This window comes from Bufo gargarizans, chromosome 6 (genome assembly GCF_014858855.1).
Source record: "Bufo gargarizans isolate SCDJY-AF-19 chromosome 6, ASM1485885v1, whole genome shotgun sequence".
Lineage (NCBI taxonomy): Eukaryota > Metazoa > Chordata > Amphibia > Anura > Bufonidae > Bufo > Bufo gargarizans.
In genome coordinates, this window is record NC_058085.1 from 187299352 (window position 1) to 187318188 (window position 18837).

At 43.3% G+C, this 18837-nt stretch overlaps 1 protein-coding gene across 2 annotated transcripts in view; it reads left to right on the top strand.

The window, feature by feature from the left end:
- The window catches only part of LOC122941149 (sodium channel protein type 5 subunit alpha-like), a 245311-nt gene that overhangs the window by 218275 nt on the left and 8199 nt on the right, over nucleotides 1-18837 (top strand). For both annotated transcript variants that reach the window (XM_044298180.1, XM_044298181.1), the window contains one exon: nucleotides 17222-17359. In XM_044298180.1, coding sequence (XP_044154115.1) covers nucleotides 17222-17359 — 138 coding nt within the window. The remainder of the gene's footprint in view (nucleotides 1-17221; nucleotides 17360-18837) is intronic.

Here is an 18837-nt window from a genome sequence, read left to right on the forward strand (position 1 = left end):
GAGTCAATTTTCATAAATTTAGGCCCAGAACCCAGGCAGAGGAGAAAGGTCCCGTAACAGACAATCTGGCTTCATGTCAGCAGAGAATCAGTCTTCATATCATAGCAGAGAATCAGGCTTCACGTCACCCACCACTGTAAGAGTCAATTTTCATAAATTTAGGCCCAGAACCCAGGCAGAGGAGAAAGGTCCCGTAACAGACAATCTGGCTTCATGTCAGCAGAGAATCAGTCTTCATATCATAGCAGAGAATCAGGCTTCACGTCACCCACCACTGTAAGAGTCAATTTTCATAAATTTAGGCCCAGAACCCAGGCAGAGGAGAAAGGTCCCGTAACAGACAATCTGGCTTCATGTCAGCAGAGAATCAGTCTTCATATCATAGCAGAGAATCAGGCTTCACGTCACCCACCACTGTAAGAGTCAATTTTCATAAATTTAGGCCCAGAACCCAGGTAGAGGAGAAAGGTCCCGTAACAGACAATCTGGCTTCATGACAGCAGAGAATCAGTCTGCATGTCATAGCAGAGAATCAGGCTTCACGTCAGCCACCACTGCAACAGTCCATTGTCATAAATTTAGGCCCAGCACCCAGGCAGAGGAGAGAGGTCCCGTAACAGAGGATCTGGCTTCATGTCAGCAGAGAATCAGTCTGCATGTCATAGCAGAGAATGAGGCTTCACGTCAGCCACCACTGCAACAGTCCATTGGCATATATTTAGGCCCAGCACACACACAGGCAGAGGAGAGAGGTCCCGTAACAGACAATCTGGCTTCATGTCAGCAGAGAATTAGTCTGCATGTCATAGCAGAGAATGAGGCTTCACGTCACCCACCACTGCAACAGTCCATTGGCATATATTCAGGCCCAGCACCCAGGCAGAGGAGAGAGGTCCCGTAACAGAGGATCTGGCTTCATGTCAGCAGAGAATCAGTCTGCATGTCATAGCAGAGAATGAGGCTTCACGTCAGCCACCACTGCAACAGTCCATTGTCATAAATTTAGGCCCAGCACCCAGGCAGAGGAGAGAGGTCCCGTAAAAGAGGATCTGGCTTCATGTCAGCAGAGAATCAGTCTGCATGTCATAGCAGAGAATCAGGCTTCACGTCAGCCACCACTGCAACAGTCCATTGTCATAAATTTAGGCCCAGCACCCAGGCAGAGGAGAGAGGTCCCGTAACAGAGGATCTGGCTTCATGTCAGCAGAGAATCAGTCTGCATGTCATAGCAGAGAATCAGGCTTCACGTCAGCCACCACTGCAACAGTCCATTGTCATAAATTTAGGCCCAGCACCCAGGCAGAGGAGAGAGGTCCCGTAACAGAGGATCTGGCTTCATGTCAGCAGAGAATCAGTCTGCATGTCATAGCAGAGAATCAGGCTTCACGTCAGCCACCACTGCAACAGTCCATTGTCATAAATTTAGGCCCAGCACCCAGGCAGAGGAGAGAGGTCCCGTAACAGACAATCTGGCTTCATGTCAGCAGAGAATTAGTCTGCATGTCATAGCAGAGAATCAGGCTTCATGTCAGCCACCACTGCAACAGTCCATTGGCATATATTTAGGCCTAGCACACAGGCAGAGGAGAGGTTCATTCAACTTTGGGTAGCATCGCAATATAATGGTAAAATGAAAATAAAAATAGGATTGAATGAGGAAGTGCCCTGGAGTCCAATAATATATGGTTATGGGGAGGTAGTTAATGTCTAATCTGGACAAGGGACGGACAGGTCCTGTGGGATCCATGCCTGGTTCATTTTTATGAACGTCAGCTTGTCCACATTGGCTGTAGACAGGCGGCTGCGTTTGTCTGTAATGACGCCCCCTGCCGTGCTGAATACACGTTCAGACAAAACGCTGGCTGCCGGGCAGGCCAGCACCTCCAAGGCATAAAAGGCTAGCTCTGGCCACGTGGACAATTTAGAGACCCAGAAGTTGAATGGGGCCGAACCATCAGTCAGTACGTGGAGGGGTGTGCACACGTACTGTTCCACCATGTTAGTGAAATGTTGCCTCCTGCTAACACGTTGCGTATCAGGTGGTGGTGCAGTTAGCTGTGGCGTGTTGACAAAAGTTTTCCACATCTCTGCCATGCTAACCCTGCCCTCAGAGGAGCTGGCCGTGACACAGCTGCCTTGGCGACCTCTTGCTCCTCCTCTGCCTTGGCCTTGGGCTTCCACTTGTTCCCCTGTGACATTTGGGAATGCTCTCAGTAGCGCGTCTACCAACGTGCGCTTGTACTCGCGCATCTTCCTATCACGCTCCAGTGCAGGAAGTAAGGTGGGCACATTGTCTTTGTAGCGTGGATCCAGCAGGGTGGCAACCCAGTAGTCCGCACAGGTTAAAATGTGGGCAACTCTGCTGTCGTTGCGCAGGCACTGCAGCATGTAGTCGCTCATGTGTGCCAGGCTGCCCAGGGGTAAGGACAAGCTGTCCTCTGTGGGAGGCGTATCGTCATCGTCCTGCCTTTCCCCCCAGCCACGCACCAGTGATGGACCCGAGCTGCGTTGGGTGCCACCCCGCTGTGACCATGCTTCATCCTCATCCTCCTCCACCTCCTCCTCATCCTCGTCCTCCTCGTCCTCCAGTAGTGGGCCCTGGCTGGCCACATTTGTACCTGGCCTCTGCTGTTGCAAAAAACCTCCCTCTGAGTCACTTCGAAGAGACTGGCCTGAAAGTGCTAAAAATGACCCCTCTTCCTCATCCTCCTCCTCCTCCTCCTGGGCCACCTCCTGTTCCATCATCGCCCTAAGTGTTTTCTCAAGGAGACATAGAAGTGGTATTGTAACGCTGATAACGGTGTCATCGCCACTGGCCATGTTGGTGGAGTACTCGAAACAGCGCAACAGGGCACACAGGTCTCGCATGGAGGCCCAGTCATTGGTGGTGAAGTGGTGCTGTTCTGTAGTGCGACTGACCCGTGCGTGCTGCAGCTGAAACTCCACTATGGCCTGCTGCTGCTCGCACAGTCTGTCCAGCATGTGCAAGGTGGAGTTCCACCTGGTGGGCACGTCGCATATGAGGCGGTGAGCGGGAAGGCCGAAGTTACGCTGTAGCGCAGACAGGCGAGCAGCGGCAGGATGTGAACGCCGGAAGCGCGAACAGACGGCCCGCACTTTATGCAGCAGCTCTGACATGTCGGGGTAGTTGTGAATGAACTTCTGCACCACCAAATTCAGCACATGCGCCAAGCAAGGGATGTGCGTCAAATTGGCTAGTCCCAGAGCTGCAACGAGATTTCGCCCATTATCACACACCACCAGGCCGGGCTTGAGGCTCACCGGCAGCAACCACTCGTCGGTCTGTTGTTCAATACCCCGCCACAACTCCTGTGCGGTGTGGGGCCTGTCCCCCAAACATATGAGTTTCAGAATGGCCTGCTGACGTTTACCCCGGGCTGTGCTGAAGTTGGTGGTGAAGGTGTGTGGCTGACTGGATGAGCAGGTGGAAGAAGAGGAGGAGGAAGCCGAGAAGGAGGAGGTGGCAACAGGAGGCAAAGAATGTTGCCCTGCGATCCTTGGCGGCGGCAGGACGTGCGCCAAACAGCTCTCCGCCTGGGGCCCAGCTGCCACTACATTTACCCAGTGTGCAGTTAGGGAGATATAGCGTCCCTGGCCGTGCTTACTGGTCCACGTATCTGTGGTTAGGTGGACCTTGCTACAGATGGCGTTGCGCAGTGCACACTTGATTTTATCGGATACTTGGTTGTGCAGGGAAGGCACGGCTCTCTTGGAGAAGTAGTGCCGGCTGGGAACAACATACTGTGGGACAGCAAGCGACATGAGCTGTTTGAAGCTGTCTGTGTCCACCAGCCTAAATGACAGCATTTCATAGGCCAGTAGTTTAGAAATGCTGGCATTCAGGGCCAGGGATCGAGGGTGGCTAGGTGGGAATTTACGCTTTCTATCAAATGTTTGTGAGATGGAGAGCTGAACGCTGGCGTGTGACATGGTTGAGACGCTTGGTGACGGAGGTGGTGGTGGTGGTGTTGGTGGTACATCCCCTGTTTGCTGGGCGGCAGGTGCCAACGTTCCTCCAGAGGCGGAGGAAGAGGCCGAGGCGGCAGCAGCAGAATAGGCCGAGGCGGCAGCAGCAGAAGAGGTAGCAGGGGGAGCCTGAGTGACTTCCTTGGTTTTAAGGTGTTTACTCCACTGCAGTTCATGCTTTGCATGCAGGTGCCTGGTCATGCAGGTTGTGCTCAGGTTCAGAACGTTAATGCCTCGCTTCAGGCTCTGATGGCACAGCGTGCAAACCACTCGGGTCTTGTCGTCAGCACATTGTTTGAAGAAGTGCCATGCCAGGGAACTCCTTGAAGCTGCCTTTGGGGTGCTCGGTCCCAGATGGCGGCGGTCAGTAGCAGGCGGAGTCTCTTGGCGGCGGGTGTTCTGCTTTTGCCCACTGCTCCCTCTTTTGCTACGCTGTTGGCTCGGTCTCACCACTGCCTCTTCCTCCGAACTGTGAAAGTCAGTGGCACGACCTTCATTCCATGTGGGGTCTAGGACCTCATCGTCCCCTGCATCGTCTTCCACCCAGTCTTGATCCCTGACCTCCTGTTCAGTCTGCACACTGCAGAAAGACGCAGCAGTTGGCACCTGTGTTTCGTCATCATCAGAGACATGCTGAGGTGGTATTCCCATGTCCTCATCATCAGGAAACATAAGTGGTTGTGCGTCAGTGCATTCTATGTCTTTCACCGCTGGGGAAGGGCTAGGTGGATGCCCTTGGGAAACCCTGCCAGCGGAGTCTTCAAACAGCATAAGAGACTGCTGCATAACTTGAGGCTGAGACAGTTTCCCTGGTATGCATGGGGGTGATGTGACAGACTGATGGGGTTGGTTTTCAGGCGCCATCTGTGCGCTTTCTGCAGAAGACTGGGTGGGAGATAATGTGAACGTGCTGGATCCACTGTCGGCCACCCAATTGACTAATGCCTGTACCTGCTCAGGCCTTACCATCCTTAGAACGGCATTGGGCCCCACCATATATCGCTGTAAATTCTGGCGGCTACTGGGACCTGAGGTAGTTGGTACACTAGGACGTGTGGATGTGGCAGAACGGCCACGTCCTCTCCCAGCACCAGAGGGTCCACTAACACCACCACGACCATGTCCACGTCCGCGTCCCTTACTAGATGTTTTTCTCATTGTTATGGTTCACCACAACAACAAATATATTATTTGGCCCAATGTATTGTATTCAAATTCAGCGGGATATAAATTTGAGGCCTAGTATTTAGGCGCTGGGTGACCGGTATGGATTTAGTGACAGAATTAGACTTGGAAATGCACAGAAGCGTGTGTGTGAAGTTATTCTGAATGACCCAATGTGCACCTTGAATATTATATACCCTTTTTGGGATAGATTTCAAATAGCTCTGATATAGCAGGAACCACTAAATTATGAAATTGCTAAATTGGGAATTGTACTTCAACCCAGAACAAAAAATGTGCTTTGACGGGCACTAAATAACTTTCCCAGCTACAACAGGACAGCGGTAACGAGAGATTTAGAGGGATTTAAATTTGAGGCCTAGTATTTAGGCGCTGGGTGACCGGTATGGATTTAGTGACAGAATTAGACTTGGAAATGCACAGTAGCGGTGTGTGTGAAGTTATTCTGAATGACCCTATGTGCACCTTCAATATTATATACCCTTTTAGGGATAGATTTCAAATAGCTCTGATATAGCAGAAACCACTAAATTATGAAATTGCTAAATTGGGAATTGTACTTCAACCCAGAACAAAAAATGTGCTTTGACGGACACTAAATATCTTGCCCAGCAACAACAGTACAGCGGTGGGTAACGAGAGATTTAGAGGGATTTAAATTTGAGGCCTAGTATTTAGGCGCTGGGTGACCGGTATGGATTTAGTGACAGAATTAGACTTGGAAATGCACAGAAGCGTGTGTGTGAAGTTATTCTGAATGACCCAATGTGCACCTTGAATATTATATACCCTTTTAGGGATAGATTTCAAATAGCTCTGATATAGCAGGAACCACTAAATTATGAAATTGCTAAATTGGGAATTGTACTTCAACCCAGAACAAAAAATGTGCTTTGACGGACACTAAATAACTTTCCCAGCTACAACAGGACAGCGGGTAACGAGAGATTTAGAGGGATTTAAATTTGAGGCCTAGTATTTAGGCGCTGGGTCACCGGTATGGATTTAGTGACAGAATTAGACTTGGAAATGCACAGAAGCGTGTGTGTGAAGTTATTCTGAATGACCCTATGTGCACCTTCAATATTATATACCCTTTTAGGGATAGATTTCAAATAGCTCTGATATAGCAGAAACCACTAAATTATGAAATTGCTAAATTGGGAATTGTACTTCAACCCAGAACAAAAAATGTGCTTTGACGGACACTAAATATCTTGCCCAGCAACAACAGTACAGCGGTGGGTAACGAGAGATTTAGAGGGATTTAAATTTGAGGCCTAGTATTTAGGCGCTGGGTGACCGGTATGGATTTAGTGACAGAATTAGACTTGGAAATGCACAGAAGCGTGTGTGTGAAGTTATTCTGAATGACCCAATGTGCACCTTGCAATATTATATACCCTTTTAGGGATAGATTTCAAATAGCTCTGATATAGCAGGAACCACTAAATTATGAAATTGCTAAATTGGGAATTGTACTTCAACCCAGAACAAAAAATGTGCTTTGACGGACACTAAATAATCTTGCCCAGCTACAACAGTACAGCGGGTAACGAGAGATTTAGAGGGATTTAAATTTGAGGCCTAGTATTTAGGCGCTGGGTCACCGGTATGGATTTAGTGACAGAATTAGACTTGGAAATGCACAGAAGCGTGTGTGTGAAGTTATTCTGAATGACCCTATGTGCACCTTCAATATTATATACCCTTTTAGGGATAGATTTCAAATAGCTCTGATATAGCAGAAACCACTAAATTATGAAATTGCTAAATTGGGAATTGTACTTCAACCCAGAACAAAAAATGTGCTTTGACGGACACTAAATATCTTGCCCAGCAACAACAGTACAGCGGTGGGTAACGAGAGATTTAGAGGGATTTAAATTTGAGGCCTAGTATTTAGGCGCTGGGTCACCGGTATGGATTTAGTGACAGAATTAGACTTGGAAATGCACAGAAGCGGTGTGTGTGAAGTTATTCTGAATGACCCAATGTGCACCTTCAATATTATATACCCTTTTAGGGATAGATTTCAAATAGCTCTGATATAGCAGAAACCACTAAATTATGAAATTGCTAAATTGGGAATTGTACTTCAACCCAGAACAAAAAATGTGCTTTGACGGACACTAAATATCTTGCCCAGCAACAACAGTACAGCGGGGTAACGAGAGATTTAGAGGGATTTAAATTTGAGGCCTAGTATTTAGGCGCTGGGTGACAGGTATGGATTTAGTGACAGAATTAGACTTGGAAATGCACAGAAGCGTGTGTGTGAAGTTATTCTGAATGACCCAATGTGCACCTTCAATATTATATACCCTTTTAGGGATAGATTTCAAATAGCTCTGATATAGCAGAAACCACTAAATTATGAAATTGCTAAATTGGGAATTGTACTTCAACCCAGAACAAAAAATGTGCTTTGACGGACACTAAATATCTTGCCCAGCAACAACAGTACAGCGGTAACGAGAGATTTAGAGGGATTTAAATTTGAGGCCTAGTATTTAGGCGCTGGGTGACAGGTATGGGTTTAGTGACAGAATTAGACTTGGAAATACACAGTAGCGGGTGTGTGTGAAGTTATTCTGAATGACCCAATGTGCACCTTCAATATTATATACCCTTTTAGGGATAGATTTCAAATAGCTCTGATATAGCAGAACCACTAAATTATGAAATTGCTAAATTGGGAATTGTACTTCAACCCAGAACAAAAAATGTGCTTTGACGGACACTAAATATCTTGCCCAGCAACAACAGTACAGCGGGGTAACGAGAGATTTAGAGGGATTTAAATTTGAGGCCTAGTATTTAGGCGCTGGGTCACCGGTATGGATTTAGTGACAGAATTAGACTTGGAAATGCACAGAAGCGTGTGTGTGAAGTTATTCTGAATGACCCTATGTGCACCTTCAATATTATATACCCTTTTAGGGATAGATTTCAAATAGCTCTGATATAGCAGAAACCACTAAATTATGAAATTGCTAAATTGGGAATTGTACTTCAACCCAGAACAAAAAATGTGCTTTGACGGACACTAAATATCTTGCCCAGCAACAACAGTACAGCGGTGGTAACGAGAGATTTAGAGGGATTTAAATTTGAGGCCTAGTATTTAGGCGCTGGGTCACCGGTATGGATTTAGTGACAGAATTAGACTTGGAAATGCACAGAAGCGTGTGTGTGAAGTTATTCTGAATGACCCAATGTGCACCTTCAATATTATATACCCTTTTAGGGATAGATTTCAAATAGCTCTGATATAGCAGAAACCACTAAATTATGAAATTGCTAAATTGGGAATTGTACTTCAACCCAGAACAAAAAATGTGCTTTGACGGACACTAAATATCTTGCCCAGCAACAACAGTACAGCGGTAACGAGAGATTTAGAGGGATTTAAATTTGAGGCCTAGTATTTAGGCGCTGGGTGACAGGTATGGGTTTAGTGACAGAATTAGACTTGGAAATGCACAGAAGCGTGTGTGTGAAGTTATTCTGAATGACCCAATGTGCACCTTCAATATTATATACCCTTTTAGGGATAGATTTCAAATAGCTCTGATATAGCAGAAACCACTAAATTATGAAATTGCTAAATTGGGAATTGTACTTCAACCCAGAACAAAAAATGTGCTTTGACGGACACTAAATATCTTGCCCAGCAACAACAGTACAGCGGTAACGAGAGATTTAGAGGGATTTAAATTTGAGGCCTAGTATTTAGGCGCTGGGTGACAGGTATGGGTTTAGTGACAGAATTAGACTTGGAAATACACAGTAGCGGGTGTGTGTGAAGTTATTCTGAATGACCCAATGTGCACCTTCAATATTATATACCCTTTTAGGGATAGATTTCAAATAGCTCTGATATAGCAGGAACCACTAAATTATGAAATTGCTAAATTGGGAATTGTACTTCAACCCAGAACAAAAAATGTGCTTTGACGGACACTAAATATCTTGCCCAGCAACAACAGTACAGCGGTAACGAGAGATTTAGCGGGATATAAATTTGAGGCCTAGTATTTAGGCGCTGGGTCACCGGTATGGATTTAGTGACAGAATTAGACTTGGAAATGCACAGAAGCGGTGTGTGTGAAGTTATTCTGAATGACCCTATGTGCACCTTCAATATTATATACCCTTTTAGGGATAGATTTCAAATAGCTCTGATATAGCAGAAACCACTAAATTATGAAATTGCTAAATTGGGAATTGTACTTCAACCCAGAACAAAAAATGTGCTTTGACGGACACTAAATATCTTGCCCAGCAACAACAGTACAGCGGTGGTAACGAGAGATTTAGAGGGATTTAAATTTGAGGCCTAGTATTTAGGCGCTGGGTCACCGGTATGGATTTAGTGACAGAATTAGACTTGGAAATGCACAGAAGCGTGTGTGTGAAGTTATTCTGAATGACCCTATGTGCACCTTCAATATTATATACCCTTTTAGGGATAGATTTCAAATAGCTCTGATATAGCAGAAACCACTAAATTATGAAATTGCTAAATTGGGAATTGTACTTCAACCCAGAACAAAAAATGTGCTTTGACGGACACTAAATATCTTGCCCAGCAACAACAGTACAGCGGTGGGTAACGAGAGATTTAGAGGGATTTAAATTTGAGGCCTAGTATTTAGGCGCTGGGTCACCGGTATGGATTTAGTGACAGAATTAGACTTGGAAATGCACAGAAGCGTGTGTGTGAAGTTATTCTGAATGACCCTATGTGCACCTTCAATATTATATACCCTTTTAGGGATAGATTTCAAATAGCTCTGATATAGCAGAAACCACTAAATTATGAAATTGCTAAATTGGGAATTGTACTTCAACCCAGAACAAAAAATGTGCTTTGACGGACACTAAATATCTTGCCCAGCAACAACAGTACAGCGGTAACGAGAGATTTAGCGGGATATAAATTTGAGGCCTAGTATTTAGGCGCTGGGTCACCGGTATGGATTTAGTGACAGAATTAGACTTGGAAATGCACAGAAGCGTGTGTGTGAAGTTATTCTGAATGACCCTATGTGCACCTTCAATATTATATACCCTTTTAGGGATAGATTTCAAATAGCTCTGATATAGCAGAAACCACTAAATTATGAAATTGCTAAATTGGGAATTGTACTTCAACCCAGAACAAAAAATGTGCTTTGACGGACACTAAATATCTTGCCCAGCAACAACAGTACAGCGGTGGGTAACGAGAGATTTAGAGGGATTTAAATTTGAGGCCTAGTATTTAGGCGCTGGGTCACCGGTATGGATTTAGTGACAGAATTAGACTTGGAAATGCACAGAAGCGTGTGTGTGAAGTTATTCTGAATGACCCAATGTGCACCTTCAATATTATATACCCTTTTAGGGATAGATTTCAAATAGCTCTGATATAGCAGAAACCACTAAATTATGAAATTGCTAAATTGGGAATTGTACTTCAACCCAGAACAAAAAATGTGCTTTGACGGACACTAAATATCTTGCCCAGCAACAACAGTACAGCGGTAACGAGAGATTTAGAGGGATTTAAATTTGAGGCCTAGTATTTAGGCGCTGGGTGACAGGTATGGGTTTAGTGACAGAATTAGACTTGGAAATGCACAGAAGCGTGTGTGTGAAGTTATTCTGAATGACCCAATGTGCACCTTCAATATTATATACCCTTTTAGGGATAGATTTCAAATAGCTCTGATATAGCAGAAACCACTAAATTATGAAATTGCTAAATTGGGAATTGTACTTCAACCCAGAACAAAAAATGTGCTTTGACGGACACTAAATATCTTGCCCAGCAACAACAGTACAGCGGTAACGAGAGATTTAGAGGGATTTAAATTTGAGGCCTAGTATTTAGGCGCTGGGTGACAGGTATGGGTTTAGTGACAGAATTAGACTTGGAAATACACAGTAGCGGGTGTGTGTGAAGTTATTCTGAATGACCCAATGTGCACCTTCAATATTATATACCCTTTTTGGGATAGATTTCAAATAGCTCTGATATAGCAGGAACCACTAAATTATGAAATTGCTAAATTGGGAATTGTACTTCAACCCAGAACAAAAAATGTGCTTTGACGGACACTAAATATCTTGCCCAGCAACAACAGTACAGCGGTAACGAGAGATTTAGCGGGATATAAATTTGAGGCCTAGTATTTAGGCGCTGGGTCACCGGTATGGATTTAGTGACAGAATTAGACTTGGAAATGCACAGAAGCGTGTGTGTGAAGTTATTCTGAATGACCCTATGTGCACCTTCAATATTATATACCCTTTTAGGGATAGATTTCAAATAGCTCTGATATAGCAGAAACCACTAAATTATGAAATTGCTAAATTGGGAATTGTACTTCAACCCAGAACAAAAAATGTGCTTTGACGGACACTAAATATCTTGCCCAGCAACAACAGTACAGCGGTGGGTAACGAGAGATTTAGAGGGATTTAAATTTGAGGCCTAGTATTTAGGCGCTGGGTCACCGGTATGGATTTAGTGACAGAATTAGACTTGGAAATGCACAGAAGCGTGTGTGTGAAGTTATTCTGAATGACCCTATGTGCACCTTCAATATTATATACCCTTTTAGGGATAGATTTCAAATAGCTCTGATATAGCAGAAACCACTAAATTATGAAATTGCTAAATTGGGAATTGTACTTCAACCCAGAACAAAAAATGTGCTTTGACGGACACTAAATATCTTGCCCAGCAACAACAGTACAGCGGTGGGTAACGAGAGATTTAGAGGGATTTAAATTTGAGGCCTAGTATTTAGGCGCTGGGTCACCGGTATGGATTTAGTGACAGAATTAGACTTGGAAATGCACAGAAGCGTGTGTGTGAAGTTATTCTGAATGACCCTATGTGCACCTTCAATATTATATACCCTTTTAGGGATAGATTTCAAATAGCTCTGATATAGCAGAAACCACTAAATTATGAAATTGCTAAATTGGGAATTGTACTTCAACCCAGAACAAAAAATGTGCTTTGACGGACACTAAATATCTTGCCCAGCAACAACAGTACAGCGGTGGGTAACGAGAGATTTAGAGGGATTTAAATTTGAGGCCTAGTATTTAGGCGCTGGGTCACCGGTATGGATTTAGTGACAGAATTAGACTTGGAAATGCACAGAAGCGTGTGTGTGAAGTTATTCTGAATGACCCAATGTGCACCTTCAATATTATATACCCTTTTAGGGATAGATTTCAAATAGCTCTGATATAGCAGAAACCACTAAATTATGAAATTGCTAAATTGGGAATTGTACTTCAACCCAGAACAAAAAATGTGCTTTGACGGACACTAAATATCTTGCCCAGCAACAACAGTACAGCGGTAACGAGAGATTTAGAGGGATTTAAATTTGAGGCCTAGTATTTAGGCGCTGGGTGACAGGTATGGGTTTAGTGACAGAATTAGACTTGGAAATACACAGTAGCGGGTGTGTGTGAAGTTATTCTGAATGACCCAATGTGCACCTTCAATATTATATACCCTTTTAGGGATAGATTCCAAATAGCTCTGATATAGCAGGAACCACTAAATTATGAAATTGCTAAATTGGGAATTGTACTTCAACCCAGAACAAAAAATGTGCTTTGACGGACACTAAATATCTTGCCCAGCAACAACAGTACAGCGGTAACGAGAGATTTAGAGGGATTTAAATTTGAGGCCTAGTATTTAGGCGCTGGGTGACAGGTATGGGTTTAGTGACAGAATTAGACTTGGAAATACACAGTAGCGGGTGTGTGTGAAGTTATTCTGAATGACCCAATGTGCACCTTCAATATTATATACCCTTTTTGGGATAGATTTCAAATAGCTCTGATATAGCAGGAACCACTAAATTATGAAATTGCTAAATTGGGAATTGTATTTCAACCCAGAACAAGAAATGTGCTTGAACGGACACTAAATAACTCGCCCAGCTACAGCACTAGGGACAGATTTAGCTGGATATAAATTTGAGGCCTAGTATTTAGGCGCTGGGTGACCGGTATGGATTTAGTGACAGAATTAGACTGGGATATGGCCAAAAAATAAACAGACTATTGCTGGTTAAATGCACTTGGTGTGACAGCTTCACCCTGATGTAGGCTTTAGCCAAAAAACAACCACACCATTGAGGGTTAAATGCACTTGGTGACAGGCGCAGCTTGCCCCTGATTTTGTATATGGCCAAAAAATGAACAGACTATTGCTGGTTAAATGCACTTGGTGTGACAGCTTCACCCTGATGTAGGCTTTAGCCAAAAAACAACCACACCATTGAGGGTTAAATGCACTTGGTGACAGGCGCAGCTTGCCCCTGATTTTGTATATGGCCAAAAAATGAACAGACTATTGCTGGTTAAATGCACTTGGTGTCACAGCTTCACCCTGATGTAGGCTTTAGCCAAAAAACAACCACACCATTGAGGGTTAAATGCACTTGGTGACAGGCGCAGCTTGCCCCTGATTTTGTATATGGCCAAAAAATGAACAGACTATTGCTGGTTAAATGCACTTGGTGTGACAGCTTCACCCTGATGTAGGCTTTAGCCAAAAAACAACCACACCATTGAGGGTTAAATGCACTTGGTCGCAGCTTGTGCTGGCGCACCACAAGACACAAAATGGCCGCCGATCACCCCAGAAAAATGAGACTGACAAACGGTCTGTGCAGCCTAAAAACAGTGAGCAATTGAGGATCAGCAGCTCAATGATCCACAGCTGCAGATCGATCAGTTAATCAAGTCCTTTGGAGGAGTTAATCTGCCTAATCTCGCCCTACTGTCGCAGCCGCAACCTCTCCCTACGCTAATCAGAGCAGAGTGACGGGCGGCGCTATGTGACTCCAGCTTAAATAGAGGCTGGGTCACATGGTGCTCTGGCCAATCACAGCCATGCCAATAGTAGGCATGGCTGTGATGGCCTCTTGGGGCAAGTAGTATGACGCTTGTTGATTGGCTGCTTTGCAGCCTTTCAAAAAGCGCCAAGAAAGCGTCACAAAAGCGCCAAGAAAGCGACGAACACCGAACCCGAACCCGGACTTTTACGAAAATGTCCGGGTTCGGGTCCGTGTCACGGACACCCCAAAATTCGGTACGAACCCGAACTATACAGTTCGAGTTCGCTCATCCCTAATAGCAACCCATTCTTTCATAATCACTTCTTGGAGTTTGTCAGAATTAGTGGGTTTTTGTTTGTCCACCCGCCTCTTGAGGATTGAGCACAAGTTCTCAATGGGATTAAGATTTGGGGAGTTTGAAGGCCATGGACCCAAAATGTCAACGTGCTCCATCGTGCTGGAAAATGCATTGTTCTTCACCAAACTGTTGTTGGATTGTTGGAAGAAGTTGCTTTTGGAGGGTGTTTTGGTACCATTCTTTATTCATGGCTGTGTTTTTGAGCAAAATTGTGAGTGAGCCCACTCCCTTGGATGAGAAGCAACCCCACACATGAATGGTCTCAGGATGCTTTACTGTTGGCATGACACAGGACTGATGGTAGCGCAAACCTTTTCTTCTCCGGACAAGCCTTTTTCCTGATGCCCCAAACAATCGGAAAGAGGCTTCATTGCAGAATATGACTTTGCCCCAGTCCTCAGCAGTCTATTCACCATATTTTCTGCAGAAGATCAATCTGTCCCTGATGTTTTTTTGGAGAGAAGTGGCTTCTTTGCTGCCCTTCTTGACACCAGGCCATCTTCCAAAAGTCTTCGCCTCACTGTGCGTGCAGATGCGCTCACACCTGCCTGCTGCCATTCCTGAGCAAGATCTGCACTGGTGGCACTCCGATCCCGCAGCTGAATCCTATTTAGGAGACGATCCTGGTGCTTGCTGGACTTTCTTGGATGCCCTGAAACCTTCTTAACAAGAATTGAACCTCTTTCCTTGAAGTTCTTGATGATCCTATAAATTGTTGATTGAGGTGCAATCTTAGTAGCCACAATATCCTTGCCTGTGAAGCCATTTTTATGCAACGTAATGATGGCTGCACGCGTTTCTTTGCAGGTCACCATGGTTAACAATGGAAGAACAATGATTTCAAGCATCACCCTCCTTTTAACAGGTCAAGTCTGCCATTTTAACCCAATCAGCCTGACATAATGATCTCCAGCCTTGTGCTCGTCAACATTCTCATCTGAGTTAACAAGACGATTACTGAAATGATCTCAGCAGGTCCTTTAATGACAGCAATGAAATGCAGTGGAAAGTTTTTTTGGGGATTAAGTTAATTTTCATGGCAAAGAAGGACTATGCAATTCATCTGATCACTCTTCATAACATTCTGGAGTATATGCAAATTACTATTATAAAAACCCAAGCAGCAACTTTTCCAATTTCCAATATTTGTTATTCTCATAACTTTTGGCCACGACTGTATATATATATATATATACAGTCAGGTTCATAAATATTGGGACATCGACCCAATTCTAACATTTTTGGCTCTATACACCACCACAATGGATTTGAAATGAAACGAACAAGATGTGCATTAACTGCAGACTGTCAGCTTTAATTTGAGGGTATTTACATCCAAATCAGATGAATTGTGTAGGAATTACAACAGTTTGCATATGTGCCTCCCACTTGGTTGCAAATTCTTTGCTGTCAATTACAGCCTGAAGTCTGGAATGCATAGACATCACCAGACGCTGGGTTTCATCCCTGGTAATCATGAGCAGTTCCTTTCCTTCTCCATACTCTTCTCTTTCCATCACTCTGGTACAAGTTGATCTTGGTCTCATCTGTTCATAGGATGTTTTCCCAGAACTGTGAAGGCCTTTTTAGATGTCGTTTTGCAAACTCTAATCTGTCCTTCCTGTTTTTGAGGCTCACCAATGGTTTACCTCTGTATTCACTCTGGTGAAGTCTTCTCTTGATTGTTGACTTTGACACACATACACCTACCTCCTGGAGAGTGTTCTTGATCTGGCCAGCTGTTGTAAAGGGTGTTTTCTTCACCAGGGAAATAATTCTTCGGTCATCCACCACAGTTGTTTTCCATGGTCTTCCGTGTCTTTTGGTGTTGCTGAGCTCACGGGTGCGTTCCTTCTTTTTAAGAATGTTCCAAACAGTTGTTTTGGCCACACCTAATGTTTTTGCTATCTCTCTGATGTTTTTTTTTTGTTTTTTTTAACTCTGGACCTTTATCTGCTCATTGTAATTGGGATAATGAGGGAATAACACACACCTGGCTATGGAACAGATGATATGCCAACTGTCCCATTACTTGTGTTCCCTTAACAAGTGGATGGCACATATGCAAACTGTTGTAATTCCTACACCGTTTACCTAATTTGGATGTAAATACCCTCAAATTAAAGCTGACAGTCTGCAGTTAAAGCACATCTTGTTCGTTTTATTTCAAATCCATTGTGGTGGTGTATAGAGCCAAAAATGCTAGAATTGTGTCGATGTCCCAATATTTTTGGACCTGACTGTATAAAGCACAGGTGATATTACAGCTTATCTACTCCCTCCTGACTTTTGTACAGGTCACACAGCATGTCTACAAAAATATCCCATTGTCAGCTCCTGTCCTTTGTGATTATGGCCTATATTAGCTGATTTAAATGTATCTCTAAATGTTGTTAAGAACAGCTTAGTGAAGATGGCAGCCCCCAAAATCAAGTTTAACACTTATTAAAAACAGAAACAACAATAAACCTGCAACAATAAAATAAAAACAGATTAGAATGTCACTATCTGGTTTTAACTGGTAAAAAAAATATTTGGTGACACATTCCCTTGGGAAACAAAGGCATCATGTAATTTAATGGAAGAAACAGTCCATATAGTAACCTCACTTTTCCCATGCGCTTGAGTATACTAAATGGGTTTTTCGGCAACTTGCCAACATTATTATGATGAGAAGGCCCTTAGAATGAATGCAACTGAGCTTTTTATCTGAAAATGATAATTAGTAAGTGACAGCAGAAGATAGTCTGGTGCTTGCTACATATAGTAATGCTCATAAACTGTGTTATTGTGTGTGTTTATCATTATGTTTGCTTTCTTATAGACTGAGCAACAGCCAATATATGAAACCAATAAATATATGTACCTATACTTCGTCATATTCATCATTTTTGGATCTTTCTTCACTTTGAACCTTTTCATTGGTGTGATTATAGACAACTTCAATCAACAAAAGAAAAAGATAAGTATCTAACTTCATCTGTGTACTTTATATTCTCTTTCTTCTACAGTATCTATCTATCTATCTATCTATCTAACTATTATCTGTATGTCTATCATCTATCTATCTTCATCTATAATCTGTATGTCCATCTGTCTGTCTGTCTATCTATTATCTGTATGTCTATCATCTATCTATCTCCATCTATTATCTGTATGTCCATCTGTCTGTCTATCTTTATCTATCTATCTATCTATCTATCTATCTATCTATCTAATATTATTTATATTTGTCTCTTTCATACACATGTTTTGCATTTTCACTATAAATATCAGTCTGTGGAATAAATGTTGCCAATGTATTGTTTGCAAACTTCTGATCTTTAATTCAGACGAGTCTGGCATAAAACATTAATTTTCCCCACGACATAAAATATAGAATTTATAAAGCAAAATCAGATAAGCGTAAATGCCTTTCAAAGATTCTTCTCCTGGAATGATTTATCTGAAACTGTATCTCAGGTTGAGAAAGATAGGGAACATCCCTTTAGAAGAATCTGACTGTTTTATCACCAGCTCACATGTGCCGACAGACAGCACAACAGCCGGCAGGCTCGTCATTACTGCTGTTATACAGGGATGTCATTCATATACTCAAAGCAGGAATATTATGGAAGACAGATAATGTGATCGCTCGCATTCGATTACATTCAAGCAGTGATTTTTATTATTAGTCATATTTATTAGTAGTAGTATTATTTTCTTTGATGTATTCCAGCATATTTACCTGGTCTGTAATCTTCACTGCAATTATACGTGAGGCTCTGCACTGATAATGTGACAGCCCACACAGCCCATAAATGCTTATGAATACAGTTTGCAGTGATGTCCTCCCAAAACTGAGGGTTTCCATTACTTCCTAACTTTCTGGCCCTGTGTACTAGAAGGATGGATGGAATTTTTTGTGAATCAAATGAATCACTAATTAAATAGAGACCACTAGAACCCCCTGCCCTGTGTTGTTTTCTGCCCTGTGTGGACTTGGACAGATGGTTTGTTTCTTTTTATGTTTCTGCTTTTTATTCATTACGCTGGACTTCCTAGATTGTTCTAGGTGGTGTAGAAAGGTGTTGCTTTTCTCCTTTCAGCATCTGTACGAAGCCTACCTCTAATGAGGAATGTAATCTCCATTCCCTAGATCTTTCTGGGGGTCCTGAAATCAATTTAGCCTGAAGTTAAATGATGAGAAAGGTTAACAATTTATTACTTAATTTACAAAAGAAACAAAGGGCTTAAGAGCCACCATACCTACCCTGGGTAGATAGTTTATGGTTGCCATTAGACTGTCTTACTTTGTTCAGAATTCTGATCCAACTAATTTTGTTAAAGCCACCTCTGCTAAAGTAGTGTCCATCTTTTGGGCTGATAAAAGATTAACGTTTGATCCTGCTGGATCAGATTTGGCGTGCAGCTTGGAGCTTGCACTATATGTTGAATTTC